At 47.7% G+C, this 14,737-nt stretch overlaps 1 protein-coding gene across 1 annotated transcript; it reads right to left on the bottom strand.

The window, feature by feature from the left end:
• Nucleotides 1-1,895: 1,895 nt before the first annotated feature.
• On the bottom strand, nucleotides 1,896-9,124 carry CIDEA (cell death-inducing DFFA-like effector a). Its single transcript, XM_005866906.2, has 4 exons — nucleotides 8,919-9,124; nucleotides 7,997-8,129; nucleotides 2,991-3,172; nucleotides 1,896-2,362 (listed from the first exon to the last, which is right to left on the bottom strand). Exons 1-4 carry the CDS (start codon nucleotides 9,107-9,109, stop codon nucleotides 2,215-2,217), a joined length of 654 nt encoding a protein of 217 aa, XP_005866968.1. The 5' UTR covers nucleotides 9,110-9,124; the 3' UTR covers nucleotides 1,896-2,214.
• Between the last annotated feature and the right edge of the window lie 5,613 nt (nucleotides 9,125-14,737).

The raw sequence follows: 14,737 nt of genomic DNA, 5'->3' as shown, positions 1-14,737 counted from the left end.
CCCGGCCCACTGCCCCCGCCCACTGCCCCCTGCCCGGGCCACTGGTTCCCTGGTTCCCGGCCCACTGCCCCCGCCCACTGCCCCCTGCCCGGGCCACTGGTTCCCTGGTTCCCGGCCCACTGCCCCAAGGAGGCAGTTTGCACACAGAGCCAGCCCAAGACTGGGGTGGACGCTGGCTCCGGATGCAGGGGGGCTCTGGGCTGTGTTTGAAGGGAGGAACCAGCTAGGCTCACTGGGGAAGGTCTGACAGGGGGTAGGAGCCGCAGAAATGGTTGGGGTGCAGGGAACCTCTAGGGCTCCGGGACAGCCTGTAGTATCTTTACTGTGTGGGAGCTGTCAGCCAGCAAAGGAGAAAGGTATTTGTGGCAACATTTTTAAAATGTACTTTTTAATTGATTTCAGAGAGGAAGGGAGAGGGAGAGAGAGATAGAAACATCAACGATGAAAGAATCATTGATTGGCTGCCTCCTGCACGCCCTGCACTGGGGATCGAGCCTGCAACCCGGGCGTGGGCCTTGACTGGGAATCCAACGGTCACCTCCTGGTTCATAGGTTGGTTGATGCTCAACCACTGAGCCACGCCGGCAGGCCTGCGGCAACATTTCTTAATAGGAAACCCACAAATCTGAGCAGGGGGTGATTTGTCTCCTGGCATCTGCTACCCCCATTTCCTTGGGGAGCCCCATGTGGCTGGGGCTGGCCTTCCCTGTCTGCAGGATCGGGTGTGTGTCCCTGTGTGTCACCAGCTGCAGTGACCGCAGTGAGGGGCCGTGCAGGGGTTCCCTGGAGGCAGTCCAGAGCAGCCGACATCTTGCTTCCATGTGAGGAGGGCCTGCGGGAAGTGACGCCAGCTCAGGGAAATGAGAGGAAGAGATTCCTGGCCACCCTGTGAGTGCCCGGATTGGCTGTGCCTGCAGCTCGGCCCGCTGCTCTCCTGGCTGCCTCTGGGTTTAGGGCAGCCTCAGTCAGAGTTCTGTCACTTGTAGCCGAGGGCCCCAGCTGAGAACACAGTGACATTAGGGAGTGAAGACATGATCCACTGGCATCATGCATCAGGTCTAGGTGGGAAGTTGATTTTGTTAGTTTGCTTGTTTTTTAAGAAAAAGGCTTGAAAGTGCTGCTTGAAGACCATCCTTGAGCTTTTGGGTTCCTTTGAGCTCACTCAGGACCCACGCTAAAACACACACACACACACACACACACACACACACACACACACACACCGTCACATTTTCCAGCTCGTTATTCCTGCTGCACCAAGTACTAATAAAGACTTAAAAGTGATATTGCCGGGCCAGTGTGGTTCTGTGGTTGAGTGTTGACCTATGAACCAGGAGGTTCGATTCCTGGTCAGGGCACTTGCACTTGAGTTGTGGGCTTGATCCCCAGTAGGGGGTGTGCAGGAGGCAGCTGATCAATGATTCTCATTGATGTTTCTATCGCCCTCTCCTGTCCTCTCTGAAATAAATAAAAATACATATATTTTTAAGGTGATTATATTGTCTTGGCTGGCGCGACTCAGTGGTTAGAGCATCAGCCTGAGAACCAAAGGGTGAAGGGTTCGATTTGGTCAAGGGCATGTACCTGGGTTGCAGGTTCCCTGTCCCGGTTGGGGCACGTGGGAGAGGCAACCAATTGATGTGGCTCTCTCACATCGATGTTTCTCTCTCTCTCTCTCTCTCTCTCTCTCTCTCTCTCTCTCTCCTCCCCCCCCCGCCTCCCCTCACTTCCCCTCTCTCTAAAATCAATGGAAAAAAGTATCCTCCAGTGAGGATTACCCCCCCCCCCAAAAGTGATTATATCTGTTAGCAAAAGATTTCTGGCTGAGTTTTGCTTCTAAATGAAAGTTTTATTTTTTTGGAAGATGAAAGAGACACCAGAAAGTATTACACACATTAAAAGTAATTCTTGTGATTGGTTTATTGCAGGAGGTGAGGAGTCAAAGGGGCCTAATGCATGTGGTGTTGCTCCTCAGCCACCCAAGACATTCCTGCTCTTGGGTCCCTTCCTCCCTATATGGGGGCACCTACACCTCCCCTCCCGCTCCGGCATCTGCTTCACGGCCCCTTTCCTTTCACCTGGGTTCCACTCCAGAGCAGAAGTGATGGACAGCCTACAAGTGCACGTGTGTATAATGCATAAGTGAACATAAGCATCTTCAAAATTCGTCATTTGCAAAGGAACAAGGCCTGCTGAGCTCCTCAAACTGCAACCCTATCCAATCGTGAATTTATGCCTGGAGCGCAACCCGGGAGAAGTCTGCTCTTCTGTGTCACCCAGCACTTGGAGCATGTGCTTGCCTACGTAGATGAGGAAGTGCCCGGCCACCTGGGCAGCGTGGGACAGGAACCGCAGCATGCTCCTGCAACAGAAGGGACAGGGACACGCGTCAGGCTTGGAGGTCCGAGCCCGTGAAGAACAGATGGAGTGGGAATTTTTCACAACCCCTTCCCCCCAAACATGCGCTCAGAGTAGGCATGCTCACACCCGCCCCCGCCCCTCCCCCCCGCCCATCCTGCCTAGGCTAGCTAGCATACAGGACCCGGGAGGTTCGAGCAGGACCTGGAACTCTGCATTTCTGGTGAGCTCCCAGGGGATGCTGATGACACTGACCGGGACTACCCTTCCACTAGCCACTTCCCAATGTTGTTCAGCAGCTAGAAAGAGCTGAGTAGGCAGACTGTGCTCCTGAGAGTACACTTATGTCCTATCCTTCAGCCACTTGCTTATTCTGGAGGCCTTGGGTGTGCGAAGGGGAGCCGGTGAGCGGGGCGGGGGGGGGGGGGGGGTTTTATTTTTTTTGATTTAAACTGCTGCATGACAATGTGAACAGCGTGAACTTCAGTGGGTACAGGTCAGGTCCGGGCCTCTGAGGGGTTGGGCCTGGGAGTGCAGAGGAGCAAGCAGGGGACAGGCCGCCTGGGGACGGGTGGTGGGGACCGAGCCAAGTGCAGTTTCCAGACCCCTCAGTTGACCCCGAAGTCTGTTACCTCACCAGGGCCTTGAGCCCTGTACACCGGAAGTCGTAGGACACTGAGTACATCTCATACATGGTGGCCTTCACGTTGAGGCAGCCGATGAAATCCTTGGGACTCAGCTTGTACAAGTCGAAGGTGACTCTTGCTATTCCTGATTTCTTCGGTTGCTGGCGGGCGGTGATGTAGTTAGTACTCTAGACGGTAAGGGAGGAAGACATGTAAGGAGCATCCCGCTATGACATGCACGTCCTGTAATTCTGGTTTTATGCTAGTTTAGACACTGTTGGTTTAAAATCTGGTAGTGACTAAGCTGCTAATTATTTGAGGAATGTTTTTAGCAGAGCAAAATGCTTATGTGGCTACCAGGCCCACACCCCTAAGAAAGTATCCTTCCTGAATCCCCTGAGTTTGGTGGCTCCGGATGACTGTGATTCGGCGGCGGGGCCTTGGTTTCAGGACCCAGACATCAGCGAATGGCTGTGCTGTTGACACATGGTATTGAGAGGCAGTCACGCTCGTCACCGGGGGTGACCACAGTTACTTGTCTGACATGGACAGTCTCATGACTATGACACAGTCTGTTCAAAGAGAAACAGGCAGCATTATTTCCATTTGATAAGAGGCTTCTGGGCAGAGTCTCAGAATCACATGGCTACCGTGAGGGGCAGTGTGAGAACTTTCCTAGGGTGCCCCCTCTTTTCCAGTAACCGCCCTGGGGGAACCCTGACTTCCTGGGGAAAGTTGTTTGGTTACAGTATCCACATGCAGTCTCCCCAAAACATCATAGAGCCTTCAGGTTGGGAGGAGAAAGTGTTTATAAACAGCACTGCCATATGATCTTCCCCACCAAGAGCTTTGAAAAGAAACAAGAGAACAGAGCTGTCCCGGGGGACAAATGCCAGACCCAGGGGCTACGCTTCCTGTGGGTTTGCCCCTCACACGAATCTTGCAGTGTTTAGGATTCAAATGTACATAAATCAATAGAGTTACCAAGTCGCGTGACCCTCCGGGGTTGGGAGTAGTTGAGGCTATGACTGTTAGGTTCATAATGACAATAATCTACTATATCTGAAGTTAAAACCAGTTCTCCTTGAAGTACTCAAACCCTTCATTCTGAAGCTACACTTTCCTCCTGCACAGAACACACACAGAGAGAGATCCTGGTTGTTGCCTAATGTTTCAGGCCCAAGAGGCCTTGCAGCCTCTTTACTTTAGGGGGTGCAAACTCTCCATCATTTAGGAAACATTTTAAAAAAACAAGATTACAGAATCAAAAGGAGTTTTCATCTATAATCCTGCCACAACTCTTTTTTATTGCCTTGTGTTCCTTCCTGCTATATGAAAGGTTTTATCTTACTTTCCCTAAATGTCTTCCTTGAGTCTTGGCCTTAAATCAACATCAAGATGTGCCAACAAAGCTAATCCGCGTGTGATCTAACCCGGGGCCTGTGGAGCTCTGTGCTGCTGACCGAGGAAGGAGGAAATGACTGCCCCCTGACCGCTTCCTGAGCGAGCTTTACGCAGCTACTTCCTCACAGGCTTCAGGCATTTAGACTGAAGAAGGGAGACCCCTGGTGGCTATTTCTGGGCCGAAAGTTCTATTGGCCTCACTGGTTAAAAAAACACACTTCCAAGTTGGGTAGGATCTAATTGGCTGGAGGTGCACATTTCCACCCTGAGAGAAGATGGATGAAAAGTGGAAGTCAAGAAAAGGCTCCAGCCCAGCCAGCGTGGCTCAGTGGTTGAGCGTTGACCTATGAACCAGGAGGTCACCTGTTCAATTGCCCGTCAGGGCATATGACTGGGTTGTAGGCTGGATCCCCAGTGGGGGGCATGCAAGAGGCAGCCGATCAAGGATTCTCTCTCATCATTGATGTTTCTATCTCTCTCCCTTTCCCTTCCTCTCTGAAATCATTAAAAATTTATTTAAAAAAGAATGATGCTTTAAAAAAAGATGCAACAGTACAATCTATATTTTAAAAAAAGAAGAAGAAAGAGAAGACTCCAACCCAAGCTCACATGTCACTCAGGCCACTACTAGACTGAGCGGCTTCAGGCCTCTCCTTGAACTGTCAGTATTTGTATTCCATACACTCCATCACCGCCCTATACTTTAGCTCGGCATCCCAGCAATCACCCACTCCGGGGCTTCATCGTAGAGGCTGTCCTGTGCATTGTAGAATATTTAGCCGCATCTCTAGTCTCTGCCCACTAGATGCCATTAGTATACCACTGCCCCAGTTGTAAACACCAAAAGAGCTTTCAAACATTTCCTAATGTCCCCTGGGCGGCAACATACTCCCCGGTTGAGAACCCCTGATTGATGAGTATCTATAGGTTCTATTGATATAAGAAACAAAGCTATTTGGGTCTTCATTAATTCTTAAGAGTGGAAAGAAAGATAAGAAAATATGTTTCCACTCAACATAGTTGATGAGATTTATCCACATAGATGTCTGTAGCTGTACTTCATGCATTTTCACAGCAGAAGAGTATTCCAACTGATGATTATACAACAGTGTGTTTATTTTTATTTATTTATTTTTAAAAACATTTTTTATTGATTTCAGAGATAAAGGGAGAGGGAGAGATAGAGAGAGAAGCATCAGTGATGAGAGAGAATCATTGAATGGTTGCCTCCTGCGTGCTCCCCCCACTAGGGATTGAGCTTGAAACCCAGGCATGTGCCCTGACCAGGAATCGAACTGTGACCTCCTGCTTCATAGATAGATGCTAACCACTGAGCTTGCCGGCTGGGCCAACAGGGTGTTTATTTATGTGTATTTACATGGAAGCACATGCTGGGTATCCTGTGCTGGGTTATGTCTAGGAATGGACTTACTCAGTTCAACTCCATGGGATAAAGGCAAGTTGTCTTAAATAGTAGTTGGTGGGAGCATGAGAGAGTTCATTGTTCCATATCTTAAAAATGGGAAAGGTTTAAAAGCCTAACAATATCAAATCTAATAATGGTGGGGAAAGTATCTTATTGTGGTCTTATGTTTTCCTAGTCACCCACGAGGCTGCATATTTCCCTGTGTTTTGTTGTCCATTTATTGTGCAGATGCCTGTCCCAGTTTTTGCCCATTTTTCTGGTGGATTGTCTATTGTTCCCATTACTGATTTGTGTGAGTCCTTTACATTCGTGGAATACGAATCCTTTGTCGGGTTGTCTTGGAAACACCTTCTCCCCACTTGTGGCTTATTGTTTTACTTCCTTTATAGTACCTTTTGATAAAAAGAATTCTGGACGGAGTTGAATTTATCATTTTAAAAAATGGTTTGTCTGTTGTGTTTTGTTTTTAAAAAACTATCACACTGAGAGTGCCAAGTAGGCATATATTAGATCTTCTCAGTCACATCTCCAACTGCTTTCCAGTTTTCTACTCTCTTTGTGTTACATGATAGGCACCTTCTTTAGACATATCTTCCAGGTCCTGTCTGAGTTTTCATTTACTTGAATTGCTATCTTTTTTGTTTCTAGAAATTGTATTTATTCTTCCAAGTCTATCTAGTTTTTAAAAATTCCTTCTTGTTCCTTATTACTTTAGATTACTTTTTATATCTTTTTGAACATTTTAAGTGTAGTTATTTTACACTGTCTCTGATGATCCCACATCTGAGATTTTGCAGGCCTGACTTTGTTATTTCTGCGTCCTCTCATATTTGGTGCCTGGAGTCCTCATGTCTTGTGTTTTACTGTAAATTCACGTTTGTTGGAACTTTAGGAACAAAGATTCCCTGAGGCCTCGGTCAGTGTCCATTCTGAGCCTATTTGCTCCTGCTGGTTACATGGGGCACAGCAACCCTGGGTCACTAGGACTGCTGGGAGAGGCTGTTTGAATGAAGAGAATTTAATGAGTAAACTCCTGCCTTTGATGCTTCCTCCCTGGGTCTCTGTGAACTAAACTTTCGGCTTGAGTGGTTTTAGAATCAAGAGTCCCTATAAGCTGGAAGGACAGCTGTCTGCCAGACTCTCAGGAGAGACCGTTACATTCTCTGCTTTCTGTGGGCATCTCTAATCTGACTCCCGTTCTGTTACCCCCAAGACCTTGTTTCCTGTCCTCTCAGCAGCCATCAAAACTGAAGCCCTGAGTCACTGAGGTCAGTGGAGGCCCACGGGTGAGACGCCTGCAGGGAGAGCCAGCTTCAGTGCTTGCTTTCCTGTCGGGATTCTGGCTCCCATAAAAAATTTGGCCTCGGAGGATGTGCCTTTCTTGAAGGACATTTAGGCATATAAAAAGATGTTTTCATATTTGCTTTACATTTTTGTGGGAGGGTTTTCCATAATCTATAGTTTTCCCAGAAATAGAAAACTTTATTCTATATCTTAACTCTTCTAAATCACTGTAGCCACACACACACACACACACACACACACACACACACACCCCTAATTTCATTGGCTTGCTGGCCTCCTAAGGACAGAGACAGTGAATGGTCACTGGGTCATATCTACAGGCTTTAATAGGATCGTAGCTACTTGCTGCCCAAAGCTTGTCCCTCAGAATTATTTGCTTTAAGTCAAACAGCCCATGTTCACAAAGATGCTACATTTCCTAGAAATATCCTATATAATAAAAGGCTAATATGCAAATTGACCAAACAGTGGAAGGACTGGTTGCTATGATGCACACTGACCACCAGGGGGCAGAATATCAACACAGGAGCTGCCCCCTGGGGATCAGTGCACTCCCACAGGGGTAGAGCCTCTGCAGCAGCGCTGAGGATGTCCAGCTGCTAGAGCAGGCCTAAGCCCTCAGCTGGACATCCCTGGGGGCTCCCAGACTGCAAGAGGGTACAAGCCAGGCTTAGGGACTCCCCTCTCCCCTCCATGTGCACAAATTTTGTGCACCGGGCCTCTAGTTTATAAGAATCTCTTCGAGGGCAGTAGATCCAGTTATTAGGGGAATATAAAGGGTCTATTTTAAAAGTGGGCAAATCAACACCGAAATAGGGAATTCACTTTTGTAGGTAAGAAGTCTACCCAGTAGCTGGGTAAGAGTGTGTTTGCTTACCGGTGTCCACTTCTGTCCTTTCTCCAAGATCATGAAGTGTGTGTTATCGCCTAAGGTCTGAAAAAACTCTTCTGTGTCCACCACGGTGCCATCCTCCTCCAGTACCAGAGTGACCAGCCCGCTGGTGATGAGTTTTTTTTGGGGGGGGGGGGGGGGGGGGGGGGCGCAACACATCAGAGACACAGAATGAGCAGGGGATTCCGTTTTGACCGTTCACAGCCATGGCTTACATGATAGTTTCAGCAGAGCCGCCTGGTTTTGATAAAATGCTAATGGTCAAGATAGACCTTCATGGGGGTCTATGATTCAGTCCTGGCTTGGGAAAAGAGACGTTAAGATTTTCAAGGGAACTATCCTCTTCAGAGATTTCAATGACATAAGATACATGATTAGATTTCATAATATTTATAGTTTCTAAAATTACCTACTTATTTTGACAAATAAAAAGAATAACCTTGCGCCTATGATAATTAAGGAGCCTGAGTCTTGTGTGGCATATCTGAATGTCTCTCTTAGAGCCTGCATGTTGGATGCTTTTCTCATGTGCATGGGCGCCTGTGTCTAGGTTACCATAAGCCTCCATGCGAATCTTCCTTATTTGGCGATCTAGGTCATTAGATTCTTCCCTGGCTTTTATAACAAAAAACAGATTTCCAAAGTCTGCTGCCTCCCTATATTTTCTCTTGTCAAGTAAATAAAGCTACATTATCCACTGATGGCTGTTTTTAAGGTTTTTATCTCTGTGCCTAAATCTCTTATGGTACAAAGATGCAATAATGTTTCCTTTCATCTTTTCACTTAGAAATGGTCCCCCCGCCCCACCCCCCGCTTAGGCTTTTCAAGGCCACGACATGGACACTTCTGTCTCTGCGTTGGCTTAGTAGCCAAGAGCCTGGGCCTTCTGAGCCCTGGTGGGAGGCACAGTGCTGCTGGTACCTTGCTGAGCAGATCCTTCAGATTGCTTGCCATCACTCCCCGCCGGCTGCTCCGGTTGTGGTTGGAGACTCGGAAGGGGCGAGGGGACTGCATGAGGGGAGTGAGTAGGACTTTCTTAGTTTGTGAACCCATAAAAGTCAGGGGCCTGGAAATGGAGAAGAAAATTAAAATTGACATCACTTTTTCAAAGAGTCTCTGAAGAGACACACACCCACAGAGTCATTTATTTATGTTTTGTTTTCCCAACTAGATTGGCATTTCTTTATGGACAAGGCCTTCTTTGTTGCATCACCCATAATGTGAGGCATAGAATTGTACATAGTATATTGTCTAAACTGAAGTTCTATAAATGATCATAAGTGGAAGTTCAATGACGCACCAAGGAATTTGCTCATGGCATTTCTTTATGGACAAGGCCTTCTTTGTTGCATCTCCCATAATGCCTAGCTTAGTGTGAGGCATAGAACTTGTACGTAGTATATTGTCTAAACTGAAGTTCTATAAATGAACATAAGTGGAAGTTCAATGACGCACCAAGTAATTTGCTCTATGAAAAACTGGTTGTATCGTAAGGAACCAGCTTTCAAACGTTGTCAGTTAAGTTCCTGCTACCAGCTGTTTCAGGAGGGGCCTCTGACAGTGAGTGTCTGTGCTTCATCCCGATGCCTCATCGACAACCTGGCATCTGGGAACAGCCTGGATTATTAGCAAGTATCGGGCCTGAAATATATTCAGCTAGCATCACATTAGTGCCTCATAAGTGCTCGTATCTGAACACCTGCTAAGTATTACCCACTTCTCGGATGAGCAAACCGAGGCTCAGAGTGGCTTCTCAGGGACCCCCCGTTACAAAGGAAAAGAGGTGGGACGTCATCTCTCTGGACTTCAAACCTCAAGCACTAAGCATGAGAGGAAGGAGAGCTGCTTCATGGCTGGAGGGAGGCAGGGTTCCCAGTTCGCACCCTCAGCCCCTTTCCCTTTAGGCCACCAGAGCCTCTGCACCCTCTGTTTCCAGGGAGGCAACTGCGAGGGATGCTGCCAGGTCAGGGTCACCAGTGGGGGCTCCCAGCAGAAGGACAAGAGCCCCTGAGTGAATGCGAGCCCGACCCAGGCAGCAGCGGGACGGCCACCAGCCTCTGAACCTTTGCCCTGATTCTCAGGAGTTAAACCAGGTCCCTGGGTTACACAACACGATGAACAACACGCCCACATTCTGCTGAGCTGATGCTACAGAGGGTTCGCTCACAGTCTCATCCCTGCTGACCCGGTGGGCAGGGCAGCGAGGATGATCCATATTGTGCTTTACATTTAGAGCCTGGCTTTGTTCTCAACCTAAACGTTGCATCTGAAACTTAAACTCACTGGCTAAGTCCCTGTGAGGAGGAGGAGAGAGAAAGATACAAGTTCCACTCTGTGCCAAATACTATATACCTTAGCGCATTGCCTAAGAACTCTACAGGACAAGCATTACAGGTGAGGAAACGGAGGCTCAGGACATTAAGGAATTAGTAAGATCAGCCCGGCTGGCGTGGCTCAGGGGTTGAGTGTTGACCTATGAACCAGGAGGTCATGGTTCAATTCCTGGTCAGGGCACATGCCTGGGTTGCAGGCTCGGTTTCCATCGGGGGGCAGGCAGGAGGCAGCCGATCAATGATTCTCTCTCATCACTGATGTTTCTCTCTCTCTCTTTCCTTTCTGAAATCAATAAAAATATATTTTAAGAAAGAAATTAATAAGATCAGAATTGGCAAGTGCTGGCACAGGGCTTCAAATCCAGCTGCCGCTTTCGCACCATGGTGTCCGCCCTGCCAGGCGCAAACCCTCCTACAGCAGAGGGGAGCCCTGGACCCTAACCGGCAAGCTTCTCCCCCAAAGTGGCGAGTCATTGCCATTGCCCACGAGGCCTTCTAGAATCTATGCCAACTGAGGCCAGGGTCTATTTGTACATTTTTTATTTCCCCACAGCACCTCACCCCCTGCTGACACATGACCTAGTCACTGAGTGAAAGATAGGCTGGGACAAAATCAGAGAAATGGGAGAACAAAGTTCATGTCTTGGATGTTAGGTCCAGGCCCTGGTGGCCGATGGCACGTCTTGTGGGCACGAACAGCTTTGACCTAGTTGCTGTGGGCCCCTATCTCCCCATAGGACACACACGCTCACACCTTAGTAAGCACCGATGCTCCGGGACCTAGCATGGCTGATTGTACAAAGTTCTTATTTCCCTTTAACTTCTGACAAGGCAAGAACCGGCAGTCACTTCTGGTCCTCCCTCTTCACACTGCCCTCAAGAGAGTCAGCCTTGATTTTGTAAAACAACATACAGGCTATTGTTCTTCTTACCTGTTATACAAGAACTGGGTCGTTGTTGGAGAAAAGGCTTAGAGAGCACACATAAAAAATTTTTGAAGACATGAAAATTAAATCCTTCCCTTCTTTTCAAGGAACTGGATGAGTGATTTGATGTGCCAACTTACCCAAAAATCAAGACTGCCTTATATACAACGTAAAAAGGGGTTAAATGAAATGTTACACACATTCAACCTATTTAACAAATACTACATGAGTGCTTACCTGCTGCAGCTAAATGAACAGCAGGGCGGACGAGCTACCACATGAGCAAAGAAATTCAGGGCAGGGCAAAGGTAGGTTTACAGTTGTAAGCATGGGAAACAGAGCTTATTCTTGCATTATTATTTATTGTTGTATTATTTTCTATACAAACAATTACAACCCCCCTTTTGCCCCACCCTGTATATTAATCTAACTCACTTTTGTTTCTCTTTCAGTAGAATAATTTACGTCACTGGCCATTAACACAAGGCCTAAAATATGTTGCCACCTCCCTCTCAATTTCTTAATATATCAATGTTGAAACGAGAGCACAAGAAGCCTTAGTATTCTGCTTTTAGGTACAGCACGCCCCAGTCACCTCGAACTCCTGGGAAAGAGCAGGCAATCATAGGAAGCAGGAAGGGAAAGAGCGTACTAGAAGGAAAGAAACACACAAGGAAATATGCTTTGCTGTTCAAGGAAATAGATCATTTCGGAGAAATCAAGTCAGTAAGAGAAGCCAGACTTCATAGAATTAATCTTGAAAACTGTGAAGGGCCATATCTTTCAGAAATGAGGAAAACAGAGTCTTTGGATTTTTCCTCAAGGGAACTGAGGAGTCCTCAACGTACATAAGTGTGTGAAATAAAGCAACAAACACACTGACAATGGAGGTGAACTCTACTTCAGTAAAAAAAGCTAAACCCCACAGGCCCCAAGAAAGAGCCTTTATCTGGCACCCCGTTGATTGATGTTCATGCTGAAAGTGCCGGAGGAGAAGGCGGGCCCAGGAACGAGGTTTCTCACAGCCAGAGAGAAACATGTTGGTGTCAGCAGTGCTGAGGGTAAGACACTGCCCAGGAACTATTCAGAGTGAAACAATGACGGAGGGAACCCCACACTTCACTGCTAGGTGGAAAAAGAGGAATCCATATGAGGCAATAAAGCACAGACAGGGGTGGGATATAAGTCAGCTGAGCACTGCCGCCAAAGCCAATGGTAAGAAGGGAAGTATTGATGGCAAATATAGGAATGCAGAGAAATGAGGCAGCGTGGGAAGTCTTCGTCTGTTGGGGGCCAGATGTAAGCTGGCAAGGTCCTTGCACCTGAAGGGGCTAGCAAGGCTGGGACCCTTACCCTCACAATTTTCCCAGACTTGTTTGGATGGCGATTATCAGTAGAATGAGAACAGCCTTTCATGGCTTACCAAGAAGTCTGTAACTATTTACTGAGATATGCTGTACTGAGAACTTGTCCTTCTGCTCTGTCCCTCCCTTAGAGATTAAGAGGAACAAAGAATACATTCCTCTTGACAGACCTCCTATTCAGTGTCTTGTGTATAAATAGGATTGTATGGCTAATAAACTTGCTTCAGTTCGAGAGCTGTAGTCCTCCCGATCCCGCTTTCCTGTCTTTCTTTCTTTTCTCAATTCCCACCTCCCTGCCTCAGCCCGGCTCAACCTGTCAGCCTGGCCCTGACATTCGTCAGCCCTGGCGAGGTCTCCACGAGCAGTAGAAGTGTATTTGTAGGAAACTCGGTTCCTTGCTTATGTCCCTGAGACTACTGTGGTAGAAATGTGTACTGCAATGGCCGCTAGACAGAGAACTCCTTGTTCAAGAAAAGGAAAGATGTCCTAAACAGCTACAAAATCAGCTATTTTGCGCTAACTATGATACATCAGCTTTATAAGAACTTCAGAGTTGGCATGAATGTTATCACTGACAGGACACAAAGACAGGGCCGGCTTTCTCTGGGACAGCACACACCTGCGGACATCCTTGAAGTCCAGAGTGTGCGACGAGACTTCAGGCTGCTTTCATTATGACGGCGGCCCTTAGTGATTGCACATAGTTAATGAACTAAGGACTGGCTTAAGATCTGATCATTGCTTACACATAGCTGATCTTTGAAGAAGATGTGATTAGGTTACTTCCTTGGCAAAATTCAGCTATTTGCTAACAAAAGACAGAGTTAGGACATCGCCTACCAGCTAGTTTAAATGAAGGCGCATCCAGAGGAGACAGAGGTCCTGCGAGACCATAATTACAAATGTGGCAGTCACCTGGCCCACATGGATCTTTAGCCTGGACGTGGTTTTTAAGAAGGGCCTGGAAGAATGTTGTGTTCCTTTCAACAATCTGATTGTTTTCTTCCTGTTTAGTTTGGAAGCAGGTAGATTCCAAAGAATTATAGTAGCTTAATTTGGAAGCAGGTTGATTCCCAAGAACTGTGGCAACAGTGTGTCCTGACCAATAGCCAATCATAGCGAGAGCTTGCCAAGCTCAGCAGGAACATGTTTCAGGAGATAAGATACTTCCTTATGCTTTGATTTGCCAATATTTCATAAGCCAGTGGCTTCCACCACACACTTGACCCGGTGGAAACCTCACACAGATACATTTTGGATTTGGGGACACTGTTGCAGGGGTCAGGGGCAAGGGCAGGGCCAGCCTCAGCTCTGCAGGTGTGGCCTCCTCCTCCTGCTCCAGGCAATGCCAGCGCCAGCGCCAGCGAGGAGTCAGCGCCCTCTCACCCACCCCTGAAACAGCCCACCAGCTCCTCAGCGCTCTGAGGAACTTGGAGAGTGGGTGTTTGGATGTTCCTGGGAGAAAAGTTTGGAGGATTCACTCCAACCTGTTCACAGTTGTTACGTCTGGGGGTGGGAGTGTGGGGTGGGTGGCACTGGAAAGAGAAGAAAGACAGGAAGAAACAAAGGGCTTTACCTTTATGCCTGAACCATGTTAGGGAAGAAGCAGGAGTCAAGTCTATTTCTCACCTTCCCGGATCCCACCACTTAACTTCCTTTTTTTGTTGTTATTTGTTTGTTTGTTTTAAAAGAGAAAGCCAGCACAGTGCAGACTGACCACCTGTACACATCTGGGCAGCTGTTTCTCTAACCTTCAGTATTACACACAGCTGCTGTAAGGACCCAAGTTCAGAGCCTATAGGTCAGACTGGTTTTGTAAAGCGATTCTCCCTCCCTTTCTCTCAGCCTGCCCTTACCCCTCGGTACAAATGGGATCCATTATCTCTGAAAACCTGCACGTTACGGTCCTCAAGGGCGTCTCCATCCTCTTCGAAGCACTTTAAAGATCTTCAGAGAAACATGATCTCTCCTTTAAACTTACAAAGTTACTGCCACGCAGAATCTTTAGGATTTATCAGCAGGGACTGGGTTGGATGTCCGGATGTGAAATGAACCCAAGACAGGGAAAGGAGTGGAGCCGGGCCAGGAGGCTGCGGGGAGAGC

This window comes from Myotis brandtii, unplaced genomic scaffold (assembly GCF_000412655.1).
Source record: "Myotis brandtii unplaced genomic scaffold, ASM41265v1 scaffold240, whole genome shotgun sequence".
Lineage (NCBI taxonomy): Eukaryota > Metazoa > Chordata > Mammalia > Chiroptera > Vespertilionidae > Myotis > Myotis brandtii.
Note: the sequence above shows the minus strand (reverse complement) of the source record. Positions and strands in the feature narration are given on the sequence as shown.